The sequence below is a fragment of the Aspergillus steynii genome (assembly GCF_002849105.1).
Source record: "Aspergillus steynii IBT 23096 chromosome Unknown P170scaffold_7, whole genome shotgun sequence".
Taxonomy (NCBI): domain Eukaryota; kingdom Fungi; phylum Ascomycota; class Eurotiomycetes; order Eurotiales; family Aspergillaceae; genus Aspergillus; species Aspergillus steynii.
In genome coordinates this window covers 1,042,878-1,066,155 of record NW_020194404.1, presented here as the reverse complement: position 1 = coordinate 1,066,155, position 23,278 = coordinate 1,042,878, and the positions used below count along the sequence as shown (strand labels likewise).

The 23,278-nt window shown below is 52.0% G+C and overlaps 10 protein-coding genes and 1 non-coding gene across 11 annotated transcripts; 5 read left to right on the top strand and 6 right to left on the bottom strand.

Moving 5' to 3' along the window:
• Nucleotides 1–1,814: 1,814 nt before the first annotated feature.
• On the top strand, nt 1,815–3,048 carry P170DRAFT_363782 (uncharacterized protein; the record flags this gene model as incomplete). Its single annotated transcript, XM_024844606.1, has 4 exons — nt 1,815–1,937; nt 2,010–2,663; nt 2,736–2,801; nt 2,860–3,048. 4 exons carry the CDS (start codon nt 1,815–1,817, stop codon nt 3,046–3,048), a joined length of 1,032 nt encoding a protein of 343 aa, XP_024700966.1.
• Nucleotides 3,049–5,505: 2,457 nt separating this feature from the next.
• P170DRAFT_248785 (uncharacterized protein) lies at nt 5,506–6,296 on the bottom strand. The gene is made up of 2 exons (XM_024843012.1): nt 5,730–6,296; nt 5,506–5,677 (listed from the first exon to the last, which is right to left on the bottom strand). The coding sequence occupies exon 1, from the start codon at nt 6,123–6,125 to the stop codon at nt 5,733–5,735; it is 393 nt and encodes a 130-aa protein (XP_024700965.1). The 5' UTR covers nt 6,126–6,296; the 3' UTR covers nt 5,506–5,677; nt 5,730–5,732.
• Nucleotides 6,297–6,787: 491 nt separating this feature from the next.
• P170DRAFT_t170 lies at nt 6,788–6,861 on the top strand. The gene has a single exon. It is a non-coding gene; the product is annotated as a tRNA-Ile (tRNA).
• Nucleotides 6,862–7,006: 145 nt separating this feature from the next.
• On the bottom strand, nt 7,007–8,653 carry P170DRAFT_439397 (putative translation factor pelota). Its single transcript, XM_024849826.1, has 3 exons — nt 8,336–8,653; nt 7,782–8,270; nt 7,007–7,718 (listed from the first exon to the last, which is right to left on the bottom strand). The coding sequence occupies exons 1-3, from the start codon at nt 8,411–8,413 to the stop codon at nt 7,080–7,082; spliced, it is 1,206 nt and encodes a 401-aa protein (XP_024700964.1). The 5' UTR covers nt 8,414–8,653; the 3' UTR covers nt 7,007–7,079.
• A 176-nt stretch (nt 8,654–8,829) lies between these two features.
• P170DRAFT_439396 (aldo/keto reductase family protein) lies at nt 8,830–10,522 on the top strand. Its single transcript, XM_024849825.1, has 6 exons — nt 8,830–9,308; nt 9,380–9,390; nt 9,446–9,503; nt 9,559–9,743; nt 9,810–10,179; nt 10,241–10,522. Exons 1-6 carry the CDS (start codon nt 9,237–9,239, stop codon nt 10,394–10,396), a joined length of 852 nt encoding a protein of 283 aa, XP_024700963.1. The 5' UTR covers nt 8,830–9,236; the 3' UTR covers nt 10,397–10,522.
• Nucleotides 10,523–10,568: 46 nt separating this feature from the next.
• On the top strand, nt 10,569–11,878 carry P170DRAFT_248673 (uncharacterized protein). Its single transcript, XM_024843011.1, has one exon. It carries the CDS (start codon nt 10,859–10,861, stop codon nt 11,678–11,680), a length of 822 nt encoding a protein of 273 aa, XP_024700962.1. The 5' UTR covers nt 10,569–10,858; the 3' UTR covers nt 11,681–11,878.
• Nucleotides 11,879–12,076: 198 nt separating this feature from the next.
• P170DRAFT_512310 (alpha/beta fold hydrolase) lies at nt 12,077–13,107 on the top strand (the record flags this gene model as incomplete). The annotated part of the gene is made up of 2 exons (XM_024854977.1): nt 12,077–12,506; nt 12,557–13,107. The coding sequence occupies 2 exons, from the start codon at nt 12,077–12,079 to the stop codon at nt 12,916–12,918; spliced, it is 792 nt and encodes a 263-aa protein (XP_024700961.1). The 3' UTR covers nt 12,919–13,107.
• A 56-nt stretch (nt 13,108–13,163) lies between these two features.
• On the bottom strand, nt 13,164–14,513 carry P170DRAFT_389694 (intradiol ring-cleavage dioxygenase). Its single transcript, XM_024845874.1, has 4 exons — nt 14,080–14,513; nt 13,651–14,015; nt 13,487–13,554; nt 13,164–13,434 (listed from the first exon to the last, which is right to left on the bottom strand). Exons 1-4 carry the CDS (start codon nt 14,325–14,327, stop codon nt 13,234–13,236), a joined length of 882 nt encoding a protein of 293 aa, XP_024700960.1. The 5' UTR covers nt 14,328–14,513; the 3' UTR covers nt 13,164–13,233.
• A 4,437-nt stretch (nt 14,514–18,950) lies between these two features.
• On the bottom strand, nt 18,951–20,122 carry P170DRAFT_365268 (SANT/Myb-like DNA-binding domain-containing protein; the record flags this gene model as incomplete). The annotated part of the gene is made up of 2 exons (XM_024844694.1): nt 18,951–19,073; nt 19,196–20,122. The coding sequence occupies 2 exons, from the start codon at nt 20,120–20,122 to the stop codon at nt 18,951–18,953; spliced, it is 1,050 nt and encodes a 349-aa protein (XP_024700959.1).
• Nucleotides 20,123–20,257: 135 nt separating this feature from the next.
• P170DRAFT_248598 (uncharacterized protein) lies at nt 20,258–20,866 on the bottom strand. The gene is made up of 2 exons (XM_024843010.1): nt 20,535–20,866; nt 20,258–20,451 (listed from the first exon to the last, which is right to left on the bottom strand). The coding sequence occupies exons 1-2, from the start codon at nt 20,747–20,749 to the stop codon at nt 20,394–20,396; spliced, it is 273 nt and encodes a 90-aa protein (XP_024700958.1). The 5' UTR covers nt 20,750–20,866; the 3' UTR covers nt 20,258–20,393.
• An 882-nt stretch (nt 20,867–21,748) lies between these two features.
• On the bottom strand, nt 21,749–22,302 carry P170DRAFT_248571 (uncharacterized protein). Its single transcript, XM_024843009.1, has one exon. It carries the CDS (start codon nt 22,205–22,207, stop codon nt 21,875–21,877), a length of 333 nt encoding a protein of 110 aa, XP_024700957.1. The 5' UTR covers nt 22,208–22,302; the 3' UTR covers nt 21,749–21,874.
• Nucleotides 22,303–23,278: the final 976 nt, after the last annotated feature.

Genomic DNA, 23,278 nt, shown 5'->3' with positions numbered 1-23,278 from the left:
AAAATGCCTTGAAGACTGACAATTGCAGGGTCGAACGGTCAGGGATCGAGGAAGGGCCGACGAGACTATTATTTCATCTGGCGCGTAAGGACTCATCTCGTTCGGGGACACGTGGCGGGGGTTGGATGCAGACAACCGGCCATTAACCATCCACCAGGGATTGCAAGGGCCGACGGACTGATCGCTCGCTAGACCATCCTGACCATGCCGTTCTGGCCCCCTGGAGGGGACGTGGTCAGCTCGGGCGACTAACCCAAGGCCCTAACCTCCCAGGTCTTGGATCCCCGAGCATCTCCCCTTCTGCCCCCCCCCCAGTCTGTCAATCCACTAACTGCTGAACTAGTCCGCTGCAAACCCACCGGGATTTACAGCCGCAATCAACGCCGAAGCGCTTAAGCAACCCGCCTTTTCCGTCGTGACTGTTACTGGTCGTCCTGGCCGGCGGTCTGGAGGGGATCTAGATATTGTTGTCCGGAGTACAGCGTCCGGTCTGTTCGTTCTTTACTCTTTTGGGTCTTCTTTATAGGCGTTTTTCTATTTATTCTCTCTATGATCATTCGGTCATCGCCTCCACCATCATCGAACGGGGTCTAAAAGGAGACGACGAACAGGCCAAAAGAAAGAAAAGAAAACAGAAACGAATAAAAAAGAAAAATAAAAAGAAAAGGCCTCTGATTGCCGTCCATTGGGGCTACTACTCTCCTACTCTACTCGTCTAGTCGTTAATCAACCTTTCCGCTTCTTAGTTTTAGTGTCTCTCCACTTCTTGTCGTAGCGGCTAAAGTCTGGATACGTTCGTCCCAGTTTTAGTCCGTCCTTCTCTCGCGCCTTTTTTCTTTTTCTTTTTCTTTTTTTTATTTTCTGATTTTTTTCCAATTTTTAATTTCAATTTCTCAACTATGTCTTTCGGGGGATTTCGTTTTCGAAGCCGTCCACTAGTTACGTCCCTTGTTTAGTAGCTTCTTGTCAGCTTAAGCGCTAACCCCCGACCGTCATTTGATTTCCTAGGATTCGGCGGGTCGCTAAGCACCGATTCCATTCCTTTGCCATGATGCTCATCCTCCAGTGTCCACCCCTGGAGATCCAGAGCATTGGGACCCTCGATTGCAGGTGCTGCCTCGCCCTCTCTCGAGTAACCGTGTGGGCCTTAGGAATGCAAAGTCTGCGCCCCCAGAGATTTGGGGGCTGATTTCCGTCCCCATGTCATGTCAAAGGATGGAAAAAATGACTCTCGCTCGAAAAGCTAAAAAGGGCCCATCGTTAAGGATCGTAAAGCGCTTAAATGCAGGCTCGTCGTCAAGTCCGCACCTCTGGTTAGCAGCCAAAACTTATGCGGCACAGTGATAGTCGGCGTTATCGATTCTCAGTCTTTTCGAGCTTTCTAGACCAGTGATCCGAAGGAGAAAAAAGAAAGAAAGAACTTCATACTACGATTCAACCCTGCCTCGCGAGGCAGCCCGACTCTCCGCTATTAAAGATCCCACCTACCGAGTATATATCAACCTACTACACGTCACACCCGGCATCCTTTCATTTCCTCCATTTATTTTTTTTTATTATTTTCCTTAAATATCTTCTCTTATATCAAGTGGGAAACCTTCTTATATTCTTAAGACTACCCATATCCTATCAGTCCAGATCTTCCTTCTTCTGTTGGCCTACACGGAACTTTATATGGTCCCATTTGCTCCGCTCGTCTGGACCTACTCCTATCTTGTCTTTCTTGTATCACCAAGTGTTTGAGCCTCGACAGTCTATTACCATTCTATACGTCACAAAACAGTCGAATACGTCCTCTCTCATCAGCTTACCTCATGTATCCTCAAACTCCTTGTGGATACACAGGGCCAATGTCGTACGGCCATGGTGTTTCTACTCCCGGTGAGGGAATGGATAACTTCTACGACATGCAGTCTCAGTGGAGTGGTGTAGACACTGTATGTTTGAAAGCAACGTCTTCTAACTACATTGCGAGAGGCAACACCCCACTAACCACTCATCAACTTCAGTCCCCTTACGGTGGCGTCAACCACCCGTACACCTCTTCGGCAGCTTTCCAGTCCTCGGCCATCTTGACCCCCATCAGTCTCCCCGACAGTTCCTTTGCCCACGCTCGACCCAGCCCCGTGCTCAGTCACCATTCGCAAGAATACCAGTACGGCATGTCCGAGCCCATCCCTCACCACCACGGGTTAGGGATCACAGCACCCTTCCCCAGCGATTTCCCCCGGACCGTAACCGCCGGCTTCGGACATCCCGTGGACGATTCGGAGTACGGGTTCAGCGAGGGGGGGCTCTCCCCTCAACCACCTTCTGCCAAGCGGGCACGGCGTAGCCCCAAGTACATGCCGCAGGGTCGGGAGACCCCGGTCACCATACTCCCTCATCCCGAGGGGCTCCAACGTCTGGAGCAGGAGCGGCGTCAAGGACACGTCGAACCTCATCCCCATCAGCGGCCTCGGGCTCCCGGCCGCGGCCGGAGAGATCCGCAAGCCGAGGAAGAAGACGCCTTTGTTGAACGACTCCGGGAACAGAACCTGGCCTGGAAGGTCATTCGGGAGATGTTCCGGGAGAAGTTCAACAAGGATGCGTCGGAAGCACGTCTACAGATGCGGATGCTGCGCCGACGCAAGGAGCGTTTGGCTCGATGGGATGAGAATGATGTGAGTACGTGTACCGTGTCACCCTATCCTATCCCTATATATGGCAGACGAACTAACCATTTGGTGGTTTAGATTCAGCTGCTCATAAAGGCTCGAGAGTACTGGGAGCATGAGAAGTACGAGTTGATTGCCGAGAAGGTGAGCAATCACAAGTCCACGGAAACGGAAGAAGTCTCGCTAATCAGCTTCGTTCTAGATGAGAGAATTTGGCTCCAGAAAGTCGTACAGCGCCCAGCAATGTGAAGCCCAATTACGGTATCTTGACACGCAAAATCGAGATCGCGGGAATGTGCCCCTCCCACGAATGACCGATCCACAGCATGCACGAAGGCGAGCGATGCTGAAAGCTTCTCGAGGAACGGCAGCCAACGTTACGAATCAATAGTTTTTTTCCTTTTTCTTTTCCTTTGTTTTACGGCTTCCCCCTTCTATTTTCAACCCTTTCGACTTCGGCTTCGAAACCCTACTCTTCTACTTCGATTCTTGATATTTACCCTAGGGAAGGTGTTATTTCTTACTGCGATGGGATGGAATTCGCATGGTTAGCTCTTTTGTTTCTATTTCCTATTTCCGATATTGTCATGGACAGACATATACCCTTTGTACGGAGCATGCATACCAAGCCGGTCACGTTTTGAGACTATTTGTTTTGAATTTCTTACTTTTCTTTGGACATATGAGCACCGAATCAATTCAAGACTGCAGCACATGATTGGAACAGGATGACCTCATCGTGATAGACCCGTGTCGATCGTACGGACGGAGTACGGAGTAGTAGTCTGGCGTAGGTGGCATTGCATCTAAAACCACGAGAAGCCAACCAATGAGAAAAATGGCATTCCACAAAATTTAAAAAAAAATCATTAATCCATTAATAATATACCGGCCCTATATTCATTGTTCATTCTCCATGGCTAGGCAGACACGTACGCGCCCACTTTTTTTTTCGTTTCCCTCCAGAGTCAAGGCCAAAGATCACCCAAGCGCCCCCATTCATTTCACCCGACGTCCTACTTAGGGCGGACTAGACCCGACTGGAATATTAAAAATCATTTGGAATAAGGAAATGACCGAACGCTAAAATAAATACCAGAAAAGACACCAATCCAGACGACAGCCCATCCTCCCCGCCCCTCTCGATCCAGCGCCACTAAACCGCGCCGGGCATGGATAGACGCTGCGCTAAAATCTATCAGCCCCAAACGAACTTAGCCGCCGCTCTCCACAACAAAGAGGATTCCGATCCCTTCCCTGTCGTCGCCTGCGCTGGGGCTGCGTTCCATGGATGCTGAGCTCAGGCCTGAATCACGACCAGAACCCCGATCGAGCCACTTTATACTTTCCTGACTCTTTTTTTGGGCGACCGTGGTTTGGATTGAGCTTGAGTTTGGCTACTGACTAGGGAGAGAGTGTGTCCTCCAGTGTGTATGCTTGGAGTACTCCGGAGTAGACTGTAGAGTGTTCGTAGTATACGCCAAACGCTTATGCGAAGTACGGAGATACGAAAGGCATGATGTATACCTATCGATCCTGTCCTACTTACGGAGTTGTCAGTCAACGAGTCTGCAGTACTACTGTCAACAACCGCCGTACGCCCATTAGCCCGGTCTAGTCCACCCTACCCTGTCTACCCAAGCAAGCCAGCAAAGTTCGCAACTAACGACGCCCCTTGCCGTTGCGGCTGAAATATACATTTGGACCTGTCGACCCGTTAACCAACTGAACTCACCTGCCGTCGGCCCTACTAAGGCAGGTAGTAGTTAGTAGTGGTTAGTAGTTACCAACTGTCCAACTCTAACCGCTGCATAAAATCCTCCGGCATATCCGTCCATGCAGCGCTTCCTTCCACTCCCATCCATACAGGACCCTCTCTGTAGCGCGCTGAACCTCATGCCTACTCCGGAATAGGTAGTCCCCTACTACTACGCAGCTCACACCCGCCGGCCCCATCCCGTCGTGTCGCCGTCTCTCCCCTCCTCGGTACGGCGCGATCGCTTGGATGAGATCATGCGGACTTCACCTACCGAGCTGACCTAGACCCAGACCTAGAACGACTACGTGGGAACTGAGGGGAAGGAAAAGAGGGGGGCCGGTCGGGCCAGGCGGATAGACATTAGACACTTACGGACAGGATCCAGTTTCTACGAGGACGGAGTGGTGACTGGTTTTCCGCCGGACGCAGGCGCAGTAGCCAGCCGACCGGCCGAAATCGATCTCGGAATCATTCGGGTATGGACCAGGACCCTATTTTTCGCACCCTACCAGGAGTAGTGCACGTACTACGCTGTTAGCGGGCAGCGTAGGCTAAGCCTGAGACACCTTATTTACGTAGTCTGGTGGACGGAGTACGTTGAGATGGAGATCAAAGGTAGGTTACTGCTTAGTGGGTTTCGACTCCAAATTGCCTCCCTTCCTTCCCCGAGCACTACTGCGGATGGACTATGGACGATGGAGTAGGGCTAAGAAGTCCAAGAGCCTACTACGTAAGTCTAAGATTTTACGGCTCCGGGTAGCATGTCGTCTGCATTTGCCGAAGGAGGTTGTTTCTGGGCTAACAGTCCTGCTGGATTCACGAAGGAGTTCAAGCTGCAGGCGATGGATGGACTTAATTAACCTTCGGCTGGCCTTTTTTTCTTTTTCTTTTTCTTTCTCATTGTTTTTATTTTAGAACGGGTAGAACTATTCCTAGAACCTAGTGGCTGTGTTGTAATTCATTAAAGTCGCTGGTTCAGTGGTTAAACTCCGGGGACTAATGGTTAGGTTGTTGGTTTTCATCCTTTGGCCTTGATCCTTGATCCTTGATACGCAGTACGCAGTATGACTCTGAGTCCTTCTTGACGTAGATCCCAGTCGCCTAGTTACTACTTAATTTTAATTTGACTCACCACGGTCGGAGTACAGAGTCCTAGACCGCGTCGCTGCGTACTACTGATGCATACGTCCGCACTTCTCCGGCCTCCGCGGCAGTTTATACCTCGACCAGTAGAACTATAGAAACCGACAGATAACGACACCTAACCGCAGCCAGTTAGCAACTCGCGAGTACGCATGGACAGTTAGACTAACCGACTAAGTACACCACAAAGAGCCTCTCGCCCCAGACAAGTCGACAGCTGCACGCCAACCGAAATGATCTACATATTCCGTTTTAGGGGATGTCCGTAAGGATCGACCGCGAATCAGCCTCTTACGTAAGGATGGGGGACTTTTTTTTTTGTCCCTTTCGGTGGCTTGATTGAATCTGACAGGTGGAACTGGCCTGGGTATCGTATTGACCTGCGCAGTGCCGACGGAGTACGCAGACCTAAGCTGCAGATGCGGCTTATGAATTAAGATGCTAGCCACAGCAGGTATCAAGATTCGAGGGCGCACGAGCGGGGAGGGGATCTCCGTGGTCCGTTTCCGCTTCATGCTCCGTAGCAGTAGTGAAGCAGTACGTAGTAGCAGGAGCGGAGGACCCATGGAGTAAGTAAACTACGGTGAGCTGATACTACGTACGTGGGAGAGTGGACACCGACTCATTGCAACCTCCCTGATCGCGCTGTTTGTCTCATTCTCGAACCTACGAATGAGCCCGGACTAGGTACGGAGGAGACTGAAAGTGAAAGATCCAAGATTCGATGCGATTCATTCGCTACGTCGTAATGCCGGAGGACCCCGTGCGATGCCACACGTTCCACCTTTTAATTTTGCTTTTCACCCGATGTCCACACTCAGCTCTATCCCCCCTACCTATCTAGTTTAGTTCTGTCGATGACTCCATACTCATACCCATAGCTACTCCGTATGCACCATGCAAGCTAGATGCTCCATGATAGACGATCACGGAGAACGGAGACCCCGAAGAGCAGGTCTTCGGCAGCGCCGTTCTCCGGCGGGGAGGTCTTCCCGTCACCTGGTCTGACGGTGGATTCGTGTATTTTAGTTTTCGCTCAAGTGCCCTCGGAGATCGCCTTAGTGCCGGCGCTATCGTTCGCCCTCCGAGCTTGATTTGCAGATTATTCGGAGTTTGCACGGGGGGCGGGAATTTAATTTTAGCGATGAGCGTCGGAGTTGGCGATGTGGCTGGGTTGGTGGGGTCTAGGTTTATGGTGCATTATTTGGTGGGTGTTTTCATCGAAGAAGGTCCCATAACTCAGTCGGTTAGAGTGCAGAGCTAATAACTCTGAAGTCGAGAGTTCGAGCCTCTCTGGGACCAGCTTTTTTGTTTCGTTTTTGGTTGCTTCGTTCTTGTTGTTGTACGGAGAAGAGATGGTGGATTGGGGTCTTTAGTTTTTTGTACGACGTAGAGCTGTTATGCTTTATAGGTTAAAATTTATACATGAAGCTTATGATATAGCATCCGCTTATACAACTCTAATCGTTAAATTCGTCATCATAAACATCACACCGCAGCTCTATTTTCTACTTTCCCTCTCAATCCGATTCCATATCCTCCTCAATGATAGGAAACGTGCACAACGCTGCAATTCCTCCCAGCCCGTCCAACCGCCTCCCACTCTCGTGATCCGAGCTGAGAACCCGGACCTCACCACCCTCGACATCTCGCACCCGATCCACCAACGACACCCATCTCTTCCGCTCTGCCACATCCTGCGACCGGAACAGCCGGTTCGAAATGATCAGGGTGCCTCCCCCACGGCCCACGGCGCCCTGATCGACCGCCGACTCGACTTCCCGCGGCCCGTACGTCGCCTTGTTCGTTTCCTTGCGCAGCTGGTCGAGGAAGTCGTCCATGAGCTTGGTTTCCCGCGCGTATTTCGTGTCCGCGAGGATCGTCTTCACGGCGGGGGACTGCAGCACCTCCGAGAGCGAGTGCAAGTATCCCGACGCGGAGTGCACCACCACCACGCTGGGGAGCAGCCGTTTGAGGGCCGGCGTGGTCGTCGCCGCGATCGATTGGATGTATTTTTGGAACCCGGATGCCACGAACCCCGGTGATGCGAGGAGAACGGGTCGGACGGTCTCGTTGCTGGTGAGCGATGTGGCGCTCGTGTTGAACTCCATTTGTCGGAGGAGCGTGTCGAGCGTGACTTGGAAGAATTTCGACATTCCCTGTAGATCGTTGTCAGCAATCTCACCCATTTAAAACCATGTCAAGGACTCAAGACGACTAACCTTATCATGATCCCCTCCTCCATAACGCTTCCTCGGCACCGACATCTCCACTTTCTGCTTCATCACCGTCTGGAACTGCCCGATGAAGCAGATATGCGCGACCCCCTCCTGCATGACGACGGCGATGGCCTCGGCTCTGCGATTCCCGCCCTCATCCACCGCCTCCTTGAGCATCTGCACGGCGATACTGTCCCACCCGACGCCCTCGCCGTCGGCCCCGATCTCCTTCTCCAGCGTGAAGTTGCGGTTCAGCTCGAGGTCCAGCGTGTGGTGCTGCCCGATCTTCGTGTGCTGCGTCTCGTTGACGATCTGCCCGCTCACATGCAGCTGCGAGCTCTGCGGGTCGAAGTCCAGTCCCTTGACGCGGATCTCGAGCGTCAGGTGCACGCGCGCGGAGCTCGTCGACCCCGTCTCTTGTGTGGTCGTCACGCGGCGGATGGCGCTGGCGCGGAGGAGATCGCCGGGTCGGATGAGGTTGTAGGCGTGCCACTGTTTTCGTTAGGATCTTCTGCTGGCGGACCTGAGATGTGTGCCGGGGGGTAGGTAGGTAGTACCATGTCTTCTGGCTCCTCGGGGCACAGGGTCACCGTGCCGGAGCCATTGAGCTCGATTTTGTTCTTGACCAAGCGCATGCTGCGCGGATTGATTGGGCAGAGTATATGAGACCGATGTAGAGCTGGAGTTCACGCAGACTCGGAGGAATCGTCGATGCGGGGTCTTTTTCGTAGGTCTTGTGTTCAATTCTCACTCTGAGCTTCTGAGCGTAGAGTGTGCGGACTCAAGCTGACCTAGGCCTCGACTGATCAAGGATAGTTCAATCAAGAAAAAAGGGTGAAAGAGGATTGAGCGCAAACATCAAGCGAAACCAAGTTGGCGACCGACGTCAGAGTCAGCATTTCTGCATCGTCGCCTTGTGGCCTCAGGCAGAAGCGGGATAGTCCCGAACAGGCCTAGCGTCGTTGGCTGCATTATCGATAAGGATTATGTAAGGTCAGCGCTAGACTGGTCTGCAGACGTAGGCTTCATCGCATGTTATACTTCTCATCTCATCCGTTCTGATCTGCTCCGATGTTATACTCCATCCTTGATATCGGCCATACATGAAGGCCAGGACATCACGCCGGCCGGCACTCGCAGAGTCCGACGGTCGGCCTTCAGTTCCCAGCAGAAACCATCTAGGAAGAGCCCCACGTTGATCAACTCCACCGCGACTTTTGTCACTCGTCAGGATGGCGGCCGAGGAAGCGAACTGCGGAACTGAAGAAATGATTGACCCAGACAATTCGGTTTGGGTGAAGGGGGAGAGGAAAAATTGGGGATGATATAATCCGGAAGGGTTACGCCATTGCCGTTACGTTTCTCTCCGGTTGTCATTCTCATTCTTTTCTCCCCCTCGCTTTATCCCTTATCTGATCTTCCTATCTCATCAAGGTGGAACGTCCTCTTGTCGACATCATGGCCCCGCTCACGCTGCAGGCCACTCAGAAGATGGTCTCGGGATATGAGATCCCGGTGGTTGGGTTCGGTGTGAGTTATGCCTTCGCTGACGATAGATCCGGCTAATATTGAATTGCTTTCGCGCTGACGCTTTCCTTTAGGTGTATCAAACGTGCGTCTCGCCTCCTAATGCGCGCATAGCGTAGATCTGATCTGACCACGCGCAGTCCCCCGGATGTCACGGAGAATGTGACACTGAAGGCCCTGGAGACCGGATACCGCCACGTTAGTGTGACCCTCTAAAGCTTGGTCCGAACTTCCCGTTAACGTTCGTCATCAGGTCGACAGCGCTAAGTACTACGAGAACGAAGCCCAATGTGTCGACGCCGTCCGGAAATCCGGCGTCGACCGGTCCCAGATATTCTACACGACTAAAGTCCCCGCCACCCACATGTCGTATGAGAAGGCCAAGGAGGCGATCGAGGCGAGTCTTGCGGACGCCGAGGGCATCGAATACATTGATCTGTATGTTTGATCTCGGAAACCCCCGCGAGAAGAGGGATGGGGAGAGAAAGTTAACGGTGGCTGCAGCGTGCTACTCCACGCCCCCTACGGCGGCAAGGAAGGTCGACTGGGCGCGTGGCGCGCTCTCGTGGAGGCTCAGAAGACCGGCAAGATCCGCTCCATCGGAGTCTCGAACTACGGCGTTCACCACCTGGATGAGCTGGAAGAGTACATCAACAGCGGCGTGGGTGGACAGATCTCCGTCGGCCAATACGAGATCCACCCGTGGTGCACAAGAGAGGACATCGTCGCCTGGCTGAAGAAGCGCAACGTGGTGGTCGAGGCTTACTCGCCTCTGGTGCAGGCCACGCGCATGAAGGAGTCAATTCTGCAGCGCCTGGTCCGGAAGCACAACAAATCCGGCGCGCAGATCTTGATCCGCTGGAGTTTGCAAAAGGTCTGTCATGTTTCCTTTCCGAACAGGTGCCTGTCGGATAGCCGTACTGACCCAGACGCAGGGCTACGTCCCCCTCCCCAAGTCGGTGACCGACTCCCGCATCATCGAGAACTCGCAGGTGTTCGATTTCGAACTGACCCAGGAAGACATGGACACATTGAAGACGAGCGCCTACGCGCCTGTCTGTTGGGATCCGGCCCGCGATTCCCGTTTGTAGAGAAAAGGACGACAGGCGTAGGCAGCAGCGAGCGTGTGGGATCTCTCAGCGACCATATAAATCCCCAACCATAGAATAGAAACAATAGAATACCCTGACAGCCGTGCACGCAGGTCCTCAGGAAAAGTGCCGGACGGCTTGTTTGCAGCACGAGGACCACCCGCCTCGGTAGAACGTATCGCCGTAGACCACTGGAGCCTTCCCTTCCCTGTCCAACCGGGATTTTCCAAACAAACCTCATCTGCCTAACGCCTGCACCTGTTCTTATTTATTCTTACCTGATGTGAATCCAGGACAGTGTCATGTTCGCTACCACGCGCCCTTCCCACCAAACGCCAATGTCCGTCGCGTTTCATCCGGTGAACTATCGGAGTCAAAGCAACCCTCCAATCTAGCTATCCCTCCATCAATCAATAAAAACAAAAAGGAAATCCCGACTAACAAACCGGCCAAACCGTCCAAATGCCCTCCCCGCAACCGAAACGCATCGTGCTCGAAAAATCCCGAACCGTCCGCCGGCGATACCAGCGCAGCAACAAACGGCTGGAGTTCTCCGCGTCTCAGATCGCGCGCATCGAGCGGGACGAGGAGCGCGAGAAACGCGCCAAGAAGCTGCGCGAGCGCGAGAAGAAACGCATCGCCAATAAGAAGAAGAAGGCCGAGAAGGAGGCCAAGGAGCGCGAGGAGCGCAGGAGACAGGGCCTGCCGCCTGGGGTCGATCAGCATGCGCTGCCCGTGCCGTCGAGTCAGCCGCTGCTGTCGCGGTTTTTGAGGAGGAAGGATGCGGAGGTGGAGAAGGAGGTTCCGGAGCAGACGGAGTTGGTGGGGGAGGAGGATGCAGAGGGAGATCTGGAGGGAGAGCTGGAGCTGGGGAGTTTGGGGAGTCTTGAGGAGGAGAGCTTTCTGTCAGATCTGGATGAGCTATCGGATGATACGATCATCGCGGGGCTGGAGAATGGTCTGCTGCAGGAGGGACAAGGACAAGGGTCTACGAAGGCCTCTCGAGGCGTGGGCGCAGCGGCACCGCGCGAGAAAGACGACGACGAGTTCTCCGACTGTTCAATTTTCTACGACGAGGATATCATCAAAGAAGCGGATAGCATCATAACTGCGCGGGACTCCAAGGAACCGCAGCCTGAGAAGTCGGATACACGGGCTCCCATCGGGTTGCCCGTGGGGGACTCGTTCCAGGACGACACGGCGGACTTGCTGGAGGAATTTGGCTATGAATTCGACACGGACGAAGAGTTCGAGCGGGAATTGGTGCAGCTGGATGTCGTTTGACGGATTTGGCGTTGTGGATAAGCCGTATATCCGCAATCTTCACCGTATGGAAGACGCCATCCGAACGCGGGTCCTCCGTCGGGTCGGATGGCGCTGCCCCTCGTCGGCTCGGGCGATGATAAGCTGGATCTCCGCCTTGATGGTACAACCTTTGTGTTCCGACGGTGCGACCATGAACGAGACATGGCATGATGGTCGCAATTGGGAGGGTCGGCAAATGGCAAGAGACTTGGGTTCAGGTCCAAGAGGACTCCGCTGGTTTGTCGGGATGGTTTGGAGTGCGGGCAATGACGTCGATCTGAGGTCTCGGAGATCCGATCTTTAGCTCTTATACTCCCAATCCTCCACTTCGGCACTCCGTTGACTACAACTCCCTCTCGACCGGACTAATTCAAAATGCCCATCCTCACCGTCAACGACCACCAGCTTCACTATGCTGACTCGCACCCCGACGGTGCTCCTGAGAACGGCCACACCTTTATCTTTATCCACGGCCTAGGCTCGTCGCAGAACTATTATTTCCCCGTCGTCCCTCACCTGACCAACCATCGCTGTGTCACGTTAGACACGTATGGCGCCGCTCGCTCTCCCTACACTAGCCAACCAGTGTCTATTTCATCCATCGCTTCGGACGTCATCGGCGTTTTGGACGCATTGCACATCCCACAAGCCGTGGTGGTGGGGCACTCCATGGGCGGCCTCGTTGTGACTCTACTAGGCGCCCAATATGCGGATCGCGTGAAAGGCGTGGTGGCCATCGGACCAACCCACCCGTCCGAGGCCCTGGCTACCGGAATGCGCAAGCGATATGACACCGTCTCAGCTTGTATGTTCTGATGCACCTAATCGCAGGATGCTTACTAACCGTCCACACAGCCGGAATGGAACCCATGGCCAACTCGATTCCTGCAGCAGCCACAGGCACACAGTGCTCGGCTCTCACTAGATCGTTCATCCGCGAGCTCCTCCTCGGCCAGAACCCTAAGGGGTATGCGGCACTCTGCCAGGCCATCGCCACGGCACCGACAATTGACTATTCCGCCGTCAAGGCTCCGTTCCTGCTGATTGCCGGCGAGGAAGACAAGTCAGCCTCGATGGAGGGATGTCAGCATATCTTTGATCGCGTGTCCAGCGCGAACAAGAAGATGGAGGTGTTGCAAGGCGTGGGGCATTGGCATTGTCTTGAGGCGCCGGATCAGGTGGGCAAGACGATTGCGTCGTTTGTAGGAGGTCTGTGATTGGAACAGTAATGCAGGATTGAATTGAATTTGGACATTGGGCTTGATTTGCTCAGACTGTAACTGAATATTCTGTTCATAGTGGTCTTGGGTTAATAAGGGACTGCGGAATAGGACATGTTTACGATGTGTATAAGGACTAAGGCCCAATTCACATGGTCACAACCATACTGATGCCTTCTGTTGAGCAACCAAACCAACCAATAAAATGTTCAATCAAATTCGAAAAAAGAAAAGATCCCGCTATCAAATTAAACCCTAAAATAAACAAAAAAGTACCTCTACTTATATACACATACACCTAAATCCCACCACTTAAGCCCCCTTCGCCTTCTCCTCGCTCGGAACCAGCTTCACGTCGTAATTCAGCTCAAGGCCAGCTTGAGGGTCGTCCTTGCGCGGCACAAAGTCCACCACGAGGGAGTCCTTGACCGCGAACACGGAGTCGTTGGTCAGGTAGGGGTCTTTGCGGTCGAAGATCTGCGTCGTGAGGGGCTTGTAGTTGTCGTATGTTGCCTTTTATCATTAGTATTGCTTTGCATTGGTGGAGAGAAAGAAGGGGACGCACAATGATGTGGATATGAGCCGGTCTGAAGGGGTGTCTGTCCATCAGTTTGAGTAGCTTTCCGGCGGGTCCTGTTCAATGCATTCATTAGCAAGCATTCCTTCCTTACTCCCCTCTCCCCCCCCCCGGCAAACACGCTTGACCAAATGGAAGGGAAAAAAGCTCACCATCATCCGGAACCGGATACGGCGTCGGCCTCAGACAATAAAACCAATACCGGCCGTTCTCATCCGTGCGGAACTTGCCCCGCAGGTTGAACTCCTGCTGCTCCGGGTCCTGCTGCTCATACAGCCCGTTCGTCGACGCCTGCCACACCTCGACGGTAGCGCCGACCAGCGGCGTCTTGGTCTCGAAGTCGACGACGCGGCCGTGCATGAAGACCATCTCGCCGTCCGAGACGCCCGTCGTGACGATGTTCGCCCCGTTGTCGCGGTACGGCGTGTCGGCGCGGAAGAACGGGCCCAGGATCGCTGTCGCGGTGGGCGTGTCGGTCGCTTCGGAGGCGAGCTTGAAGGTGATTTCATCGACTAGTCTTTTCTCTCTTGTTAGCTTTTGCACGGGGAGGTGGGAAAGGGGAGGAAAGGGTGGGGACGCACGATTCCAACCCGATCACGTCGCAAACTAGCTGTCCCTCGTTGCGCTTGTCGTTGCTCATCTGTCCGGCCCAGTTCATCAGCTGCACGCCGGCCATCCACTCGTCGACCGTCAGCTCGTTCTCGCGCGCGAAGTCGTGCACGTGCCGGATGAGACTGGCCATGAGGTCGCGGAACCGGGGGTTGGAATTGGGACCGATGGCGTTGACGACGTTGTCGGTGAAATTGGGATCGAAGCGATGGGTGGCCATTGTGTCGGAAATTCCCCAGAACTATAGGTATAGCAGGAGGGGTTGAACTTGAAGGTTAAGTATTAAGGTAAGTTCCGAGGATAGAAGAGAACGCTGGTAACGTATGTAAGATGTAGCAACTCAAGCCGTAGTCTAGATCACAGCGATCAACCCAGGGGAGCCCGTTCTTTATATTCCAGTCGTACGACCTGGAATGATTGGAAATGCGAGGCTTCCGGGAGGCGCTGGTCTTCGTCCCCGCAAAAAGGAGCCGTCCTGCAGTCGGAAGCTCCCCTCATGCCGTCATGCACTCGGCGATCCGATCGCCTCTTCCGATTTCCCCGCAACTCCGTCGGATGTCGGATGGGGAGGGCTGATTGGTCGGGGTTCCCCATATTTACTTCCGATGGAACTTAAAGTGCTGTTACTGCTGTATATTGCGGAGGATTTTATACTCTTATGCTCGTATCCTGTCCTTATACATGTTATTGATATCAATGCTGACTCAATTATATAAGCTCTAGATCTATCTTATACTTGGCTACCTCTCCGTTCTGATCATTCGTTAAGTAGGTATAACAGACATCCTAATTATTTGGAATAAAAATTCATTGCTTCGTCCACTATAGTAGGTGAAGCTATAACAAAGACCCTATATTCACCCTATATTCACCCATCTGCCTTAGATTCACCACGACTTCTTTTCCTTGAGTATTTGTATACTTCTTTCTTCTCTTCCCCCTTTCTACCTTTCCTTCTTCTTCAACGCTACCTCTACTATATATATTCAGGCCAATATCTCTAAGCTGTCTTTTCCAGTCGTCCCCTCATACTTTCAGTACTCTTTCTACTGTACTGTCTTGATATGTTCTATCAAAACATCATTGACCCACTTTAAAGAACAATGGTTTTCACTTCGTGAGATTCCACCGAGTGGCATCCAGACAGGACAGATATCCTTCATCTAGTCGTCGAACCAGAACCTAAAGAAGACCTGATATGTTTAGGAAGAGCATACATGAATTCTCACCCAGGTCCAAATAATCTTGCTTCAAACATAGCTATCCACAGCTGCATTCGGAATGTCAGTGGGCGAAAAAAGCAGATTTGAATTTAACAGACGGACAACTATGAAACTTGCTGAACAAAGTGGTCTGGAGACTCAACATGATCGCTGACGCAGACGAGTACGTCGCAGCCATGGGACTGATAGATTCTATCGAGTCTTTGGTTCATTACATGATTGTTCCTCTTTGTCGGCAGGAACAGAGCACTAGGCAGTATAAGAAAAAGTGCCAGAAAAGCTGCCACGTCGACAGATAATACTACGCGCATTCGAACTATTATCTATCAAAGAAAATGCGCTCAAGAGCATAAACAATGAAATCGTACAACAAGCCCATCGCCGCCGAAACTAAGGTTAGACCCAAGCCTTAGTCGTTCGGCAAACCCTTCAAGGACAGGGACATCGAGTCGACTGATTCCAACGGCATTGAGAACTTCCCAGAAAATCGGAATCATCATGCCAAACTTTCGGTCGACTTTGAAGATCCACTTTCATGACAGCGACTGTATATGTGCTCCACGATATGATATGAGATTGACTCGCAAAATGCAGCCAATACACCATACCACCAGGGTATAACAAGACACTGCGAAAGCGCCGTTGAGACAGAGAGCTTACCGCTGCACATCGAGTCAGATTTGATCGCTCGGGTCAGTCCTCCTATCTCATCACAATTCACCAAGCCGATCAATTACATTGCCTTGGCGCTTGCCGAAAATTGCAAGAATGAAAGTGAAGTGGATAATCTCATCGCTAAGGCCGTTGAATGTACGCCTATGTTCCCCGCCTCCAGCTAAACCCCATGATAATTCGCTTCATCGGGGAAAAGAAATTTCTAACCATCCTGCTACAGGGAAAAAAGCAAGAGCAACCGAATTGCTACCAAGCATCCAGGATTATAAGATCTGAACGACGATGTTGTGAGGTCGAAGAAGCTCGTTATATGCTTTCGTGCCCTGAAGACTGTAGGACACAAGATACACACCACGACTTAAACAATGCTCCCAAAGTACAAGGGTTACGATGTTTACCGACTGAGGAGATCCCAACATTCTGAAGAGAGCCTCTAGTCCTAGGCGGCAAGGTCGTTTCGGCTGCATGGACATAGACCATCTCGAAAATAAAACCCCCGGTGCTATCAAGTATAATCATTGGACAGGAGCGACAGCTTCCGCAAAGAATGTGACGGGCCTGGGTTAACGACCTCGTGAGATCAAGAGGATGGTCGTCCCAGTAATCGAAACGGGTGTATCAGAATCTATGCCTGCGGCCTGGTGGATTGGAAATTCATTCAATTTCGCCCTAATGACGAACCTCGCAAGATATGGCAGCACAGAAGAAACCCCATCGCTATTGAAACCACCGGTGTTCGGTCATTAAATGGCTCGCTGATCTCACATCTACAAAGCATGCAGCCGGTAATGTCCGGTTAAATAATGGCAAGTCTTGCGCGCGGCCTGGCAGAGCTTGAGTATGATTCGTGTCTAGCCCTTCGGGGTTGTCAAATCGGTATGCAACGGTGTCATATGTCTTTCCTGTCGTCGTTCTGGCCCATAATGGCCGCCTTTCTTTCGCAGTGATCAAAGACTTCTACGTCGTGTGTGGGGACTTGTCGACCGACTTGAGCAGCATACTGGCTAGTGTACACTGTCGATGTGACTGCAATCGATATGACGACATGCCCCCCCGGCAATGTCCGTTTAACGGATGCTTAGGTGGTGGCTCTCCTCTTAAACAACACATTCACTGCCAAAACACGCGGTACAGTCTGGAAGCACGATTTCGACGCGAACGGATACCCAAAGCAGGGCCGCAACCCCACTTCTTGACAAGAGAAATGGAGGTCATGAAAGCTACCATGGACAGCTTGAATGCTACCTTGAACAGTGCAGTGAAGAGGTGTCAGCGAGCAATTAGCAATAGATGATAAGCCTTTTAACGCAGTTTCGGACCGCAGAATCGGCGCTATGACAGGCGTGACAATCGTCAGTCGTGGAACCGTGATCCACGACCGCCTTATGGCCGAGTTTACGAAGTGGATGAATTTGACTCGAAGGATTCGCACCGGCTGCATACGCGGCCCAGGAAGACGTCCCTGACAATGGCAACTCGGATGACTTTGACGATTATGATTACGATGATCACGGCACCTTAGCTGCACAGTCGTGTTTTATCTGTCAATCTCTATACGAGAAAGAAATGAGAAGGACGAGTGGATCCGGAATCAAGCGATTCGATTCGATAACTCGGCATCCAAAACAAAGGAGCAACTGCATATCAGAAACCGAAGTTGCAAAGACAAAGAATGGGGTTTTCTTCAAACAGCATAGCATAACTCTATTTCTGGAAGAGCTGATGCGATTCGCGCGCAATAGCTAGTTATCACTACTTCAAATAAACTTCACTATCCCCCTTACTTAACCTTTGAAAAGGACACGAAACCATAGTCCTAAACCTCCCTACAAAGAACCAAAAAACTAAAAGAAACAAACAAAGAAAGAAAGAAAGTTAAAAAGAAGAAATAAATCCCCGCGTCTAGAGCGGCTGTTCAAAAGCCCCGCCAATACGAGACCAGGGTCGAGCGGGAAATTAAAGGATCAGATGCCATCGCATCATCTTTTTTCAGTCCTGCTTGCTTGCTTGCTTGTTTGCGCAGAAAGTACCTACAGACAGACAGGCAGAAAGGACTAGCCTATCTGGGTATGTTGCAGGATAGGAAAAAGTACATACAGATGGATAGGCAGGTAGGGGAGGTTCTAGACTCATGTCAAATACTACACCGTGCTAGGATTCCGCAAGGTAGATAGATAGATAGGGACTGAACATGTATATTCTCCCAGTTGATACATCTCATCTCATCTACCAATCGATATCATACCACTTTCTATTCCTGTTCCTATTCCAATCTCAATTCCCAGCCTCACATCTCCCACCCCAAAGCGCCAAAAAGCCCTAGCCCAGCCAAAGTGCCAAAAAAAAAACCACCTCCCCTAAGCGAGCGCTCTTCCTCTCTGATTCGCCCGCCCGAACAGGGCTGAATGCAAGGTTCTACAGATCCGTCCTAATCAAACCGACTCCTCCGAAAGTTGACACGCGGGAGGTGTGATCAATACCTCCGACTCAGCCACCGTTGGATTTGTTTGTGCTCGGGCCGTTTGCCGGAGGGATGAATTCGCCGTAAAGAGGTGAAGTACGGACATTAGGCTGGACAAGCAGACAAAGAAATGCAATAAACACAGCCTCGCGTGAAGTAAAATGGAATAAGTACTCCGCCGGAGTAGAAAGATTGATTGAAGTGGTATCGAGACGCTCTATTGACTTCGCAATGCTTGCCTTTCCTGCCTGCCAGACCTGTCCTTGATAGAATTATAGAATAAGAGATAAAAGGTAGGAAGAATGAGTAGAATGAGGGAATAAGAAGGTGTAAAAAAAAGAAAGAGAGCAAGAAAAAAAAGAGTAAATAAACGAAGGGGGAATAGTATGTAAACCAAATAAAGAAAGTTTTCTTTTCTCCAACTCAGACCTTGTCCAGGTCCCCATCACGTTCATGGTTATCCAAACCATAACAATACTCCTGTTTAGTCGATTTGAGTCGCCTTTTCTCGACACGCTGCCGGCGTGAACCCGTTGCCCACTTTTCCCGCGATGATGCGCCATCGGTCGTTCTCATATTCGTGCATGGCCCGATGGAGTCGTTGAACCTGGCAGCAATCCGTTAGCTTTTAAACATATAATAAAGTATAGGGATATATCCCCAAAGGTGCAATACCATCTCATCGCTCCACGCTACATCCTTCGCCTTCAACTTCGTACAGTACCGCACCTGCAACGTGCCGCTCGTTCGACCGGGAAAGAAATCCGCGATTTGCTTCCACGTCAGGTTCTTGTTCTCCTTCAGCTCCACCAGCAGGGCATCTTCCTCGGGTGTGAATTTCAACTTCGGCCCGCGCGGCCGCGGAGCCGGGTCGGGCATGCCGGGTTGTCCCACCACGCTGGGCGGCCCCGTCGGCATTGGCGACGACTCCACGTTCATTCCGTGACGCTGCGGGTCGCGCAGCGAGGCATGCGGCGGCAGTCGGTGGTGATGGTGTTGTTGTGGCAAGGCCACCGAGTCCGGGGGTCCGACGAAGTCGTGTCCGCTAACCGCCGCCGCCGCCGCAGCTGCGGCCATCTGGCGTTGGTGATGATGGTGGGCGGATTCGGCGCCGTGTACGGAAAACAGCATCTCCGGCGAATGTGGATTGTCGACCGGGGTGGAATCGGGGGCGAGAACGGACATCTGTGGTCTGATCGCATGATGCTCGGCTTCTCCGTCCCCTCCGCTACCGCCACTGCCATCCTCCGTTTCGGAATGAAGTCGCTTTTTGCCTCGCTGGTGTTGATGCTGCTGGTGCTGCTGTTGCTGGACGGAAGACAGTTCAAAATTAGACGAAGGGGTCGTGTAGTGGACGGGCAACTGCCGCGGAGGCAGCATTTGCGTCGGCGTGAGGACGACGTTCTGCGGGATATCATGCACGGAGGGCTGGTGACTGACGGCGGGAAGGACGGTCGCATTTGCATGATGTTGCTCAAATGCCGAGTTGTGCGAGCTCCTCTGCTGGAAGGGAGACTCTGCCTGCTTGGGATGTTGAAGATGTGGCGGGTGCGTCTGGTAGACGAGGGGGCTTTCCTGCTCCTCCGGTTTGCAGTGGGCATGTTGAGCGTAGTCAATGGCATAGTCTCTATACGGATCCGCCAGCGTCGCGGACATACATCGGCGCTGCTAGAGCCTGAAAGCCCTGGCAGGCTACCCAACGGCTAGAATTTTTGAAGTAATTCGAAAGAAAGGAGGGGGGAAAGATGAGTACCCCGAGGAAACTCCTGCAATGACAGTCGCCTAAACAGGAACCTAGTTGATCAGATCAAACAAATGGCGAATCCGGTGTGGTTTATGTGGGTGAAAGGGCATCAAAATCTGTCGCCATGTACCGAATGCAACCCTCATGCGCGATCGAATCGTTCGCGAGGGCTCAGACTTATGCTCATATAATATCCGAGTGATATAATAGACAAGAATTTAATCCCAAGGGAGGAAAAGAGCTGTTTCCACCGTCAGCAAATCACGAGATGTCCTGTCAGCCGGTGGCGACAGCGCTAGAGAACCGAAATGAGGACGATCGTACAATCTCGCAGAGTTGAAATGAACATGAGATGGGCGGGGAGGGGAGGGGGCAAAAGAAATTGGATTCGAGGGCAGAGCAGGAGATTGAAAAGGCGAGGCATTGGGCTTGAGGTGAAAGGGGAGGGAGACGGGCTTTGGCACTTCCAAAAATACCGTTCTTCGCCAGGAACTAAAATTAAATCCAATGTGTACGCGGAGTATCAGAGGGATTGACATGGGCTCGACAGGAAAAAATAGAAATAAAAAAAATAAAAAGACGAACTTTAGGCAGATCAGAGCAGCAAAGCCTCGATAGATGCCGCTTATGCCCCCACTAAAAACCCAAGAGAACTGGAACACCCAGACGGTGGAAAAAAGAGGATTATAAATCCACAGGCTCCCAGATGCGTGAAAAATCGAAATTCACCGGGTCAAGAGGTCGAGTGGAGGTAAACTGGACAGGGCACCGTTTTCATGCAGGAATCCAACCGTGACGGTCATCCGCTGCAGGATATATAGGACCGGATGACGGAGGGAAGGGTTCAGGAAGTGCAAATAGAGATATGATTGAGTTTGGGGTCAAACGGGCGAGATCAGTTCGGAGGTATAGGATTAGAGGCAGATTCAGGACGTTGCATGTGGGTAAATTCAAAAAAAAGGAAAATCGCAGAGGATCAAATAAAATAAGACGCAGAATAATCAAAAAAGGGACAGTGTGAGCAGAGACCGAGAAGGGTAATTTTAAAAATAAAATAAAAGAAAATCCCCCATTTGACGGATCTGCGTTCCTGTCAAGCTTAGCTTGCAGCGGAGGGAGGGAAGAGAAGAAGAAGAAGAAGAAGAATGAGCGAGAAAGCAGCAGCAGAAGCAGCAGAAGCACACAGCACAGCACAGCACAAGCACCAACGGTCATCCAGACCAACACCACCAAGGGTTCAGCCCGTCTGGCAGGGCATATGGCCAGCTTGCCAAGGCATGGCAACCGTCGTGGAGCATGGGAAAGACAGATAGGGCAGCATGAAACAAACACTAAGCAGACTAGCAGGCAGAGGACAAAGAGAAGGGAGCAAGCGGACGGGGCATCATTTGCCAGCATTCCCTTTGACACCATCCATGATCAACATGGACTGGACGCACGCACTCACGCTCTGGACACAAACCAAATAAAAGCGGGGAGAGATCCCAAGCCCAATTCACTTATTGGATACGAACCAGTGGCCGGTGGATTCATGCCATTATTGTCTGGTCGGATCAAGGGAAACTTGTCCATCCAACCTGGTGGGCAGGCCAGCCTAACCATCGTCGGTGCACTTGATGACCATACCTTTTTTTTAAAAAATTTTCTTCTCTCTGGCTTAGGAATCAATCAGTCCGTCCGTCAGCAGAAAAACAGAGCCAAAAAAACGATCCAATCCGAAGCAGTCCGTTCTCCGTCCCAACCGGGATAGAAAGAGACAGCACTAGACTCAGGCAGAGGAGACTAACGGAGTCCCCTGTCAACGGGACCTTGTCGTCGCAGCAACTCCACTTCGGAAGCCACGCCAATGGCCGGAGGGGAGGAGGGTAAGACAATCCACGAGGGATGCGATGGAATTTCTCGAGCGGGACCGTGCCAGGTGCTAACGGTCTCTCCTGCTTGCTGAGTGCTGAGACGCTGACTCGATCCCTTCCCTTTGGCGAGAGACCGAGAGGCATGCAGGTTTGGTGGCGCCCTCAGCTAGAGTTCACCGGCTGTTCACTATATCCAGCAGATCCCCCATGTCTTTGGACGGATGTCATTTGATTTGATGTGATTGTTGGGTTTGATTTGGGTTGTTTGATGATGCTGTTCTGCCCCCCCTTCTCTGGTGTCTGGGGGGATTGGATTCCCCCCTTCGCTGTAATCTCAGTACTCTCTGATTCCAAATCTTTGTGCTCCATTAAAATAAAAGATAATATAATCATTCCAATCTCTGATACGGAGACATCTCATCCGAGGGTCTAACAAGAGGGGCCGAGGAGACCAGGAAGTCCCCTGATTGATGGAGCAGCGACGGAGAGACCGTGCGACAGAAAGTGCCTGACGACCCTTTTTTATCAGCTGAAGGCGCTGCGGGCCAACCTTAATTCTTTCCTCATTTCTTCCAGCGTCTTCCGGATATTGCATTTACTCCGTCCTCTGGTCCTCTCCTCTTGCTACATAGTACTTAATAATGATCACCAACGGTCGCACAGGTCTCTCCCCCTTAGCGCCCGAAGTCCACAGCCAGAGAGCACAGCCCGCAGAGACGTCGCTAGTTCGGAGTCTAGTCGTGAGCTAGAAGCCTCATCTTTACGGATGCTCACTAAACCCCACGGCCACGCGGGACGTGAGGAGCTTATAGTTTATATCCATTGAGGGTTAGCCGGCCGGTGATACGTAAGACGTTCTGGACTAGATCGAGTCCGTATGGTTGCAGCCCAATCTCGCCGGACCGAGTCGTGCTAAGGAGGTGGCGCCGACACCACCGACTATCCCCATTTCCCACTTCCCATTATTTCCCAGCGACTTGGGCTTCCTGGGCGAGAACTAAAATGACGAGGCACTGGTGAAACAGATTAACCTGCCCGGGAGCCTCGCTGGTTGGCTGGACGCAGAGACAAAAGACGCGAGCGGAAGGGACCGGAACTCTCCAGGGCTGCCAGAAATCCGCCAGAAATTTAAGAAATCTTGCCAGAAGGCAGAGTGTTTACGGAGTACTCGGTGACAGTCTGTCGAGTATCGCGATATCGCCTTCAATCGCTCTG

What these genes read in the sequence shown, in the direction of transcription:
- P170DRAFT_439396 (XM_024849825.1), top strand. Translation starts at nt 9,237, where the DNA reads ATGGCCCCGCTCACGCTGCAGGCCACTCAGAAGATGGTCTCGGGATAT. An exon ending in GGCATCGAATACATTGATCT is followed by an intron (nt 9,744 to 9,809) that starts GTATGTTTGATC and finishes CGGTGGCTGCAG; the next exon opens with CGTGCTACTCCACGCCCCCT. An exon ending in TCCGCTGGAGTTTGCAAAAG is followed by an intron (nt 10,180 to 10,240) that starts GTCTGTCATGTT and finishes ACCCAGACGCAG; the next exon opens with GGCTACGTCCCCCTCCCCAA.
- P170DRAFT_248571 (XM_024843009.1), bottom strand. Translation starts at nt 22,207, where the DNA reads ATGCCTCTCGGTCTCTCGCCAAAGGGAAGGGATCGAGTCAGCGTCTCA.
- P170DRAFT_248673 (XM_024843011.1), top strand. Translation starts at nt 10,859, where the DNA reads ATGCCCTCCCCGCAACCGAAACGCATCGTGCTCGAAAAATCCCGAACC.
- P170DRAFT_248598 (XM_024843010.1), bottom strand. Translation starts at nt 20,749, where the DNA reads ATGTCAATCCCTCTGATACTCCGCGTACACATTGGATTTAATTTTAGT. An exon ending in CATTTCAACTCTGCGAGATT is followed by an intron (nt 20,452 to 20,534) that starts GTACGATCGTCC and finishes CGGTGGAAACAG; the next exon opens with CTCTTTTCCTCCCTTGGGAT.
- P170DRAFT_248785 (XM_024843012.1), bottom strand. Translation starts at nt 6,125, where the DNA reads ATGGGTCCTCCGCTCCTGCTACTACGTACTGCTTCACTACTGCTACGG.
- P170DRAFT_439397 (XM_024849826.1), bottom strand. Translation starts at nt 8,413, where the DNA reads ATGCGCTTGGTCAAGAACAAAATCGAGCTCAATGGCTCCGGCACGGTG. An exon ending in CCGAGGAGCCAGAAGACATG is followed by an intron (nt 8,271 to 8,335) that starts GTACTACCTACC and finishes TAACGAAAACAG; the next exon opens with TGGCACGCCTACAACCTCAT. An exon ending in GAGGAGGGGATCATGATAAG is followed by an intron (nt 7,719 to 7,781) that starts GTTAGTCGTCTT and finishes AACGATCTACAG; the next exon opens with GGAATGTCGAAATTCTTCCA.
- P170DRAFT_389694 (XM_024845874.1), bottom strand. Translation starts at nt 14,327, where the DNA reads ATGGCCACCCATCGCTTCGATCCCAATTTCACCGACAACGTCGTCAAC. An exon ending in GACGTGATCGGGTTGGAATC is followed by an intron (nt 14,016 to 14,079) that starts GTGCGTCCCCAC and finishes AAGAGAGAAAAG; the next exon opens with ACTAGTCGATGAAATCACCT. An exon ending in CGGCTCATATCCACATCATT is followed by an intron (nt 13,435 to 13,486) that starts GTGCGTCCCCTT and finishes TAATGATAAAAG; the next exon opens with GCAACATACGACAACTACAA.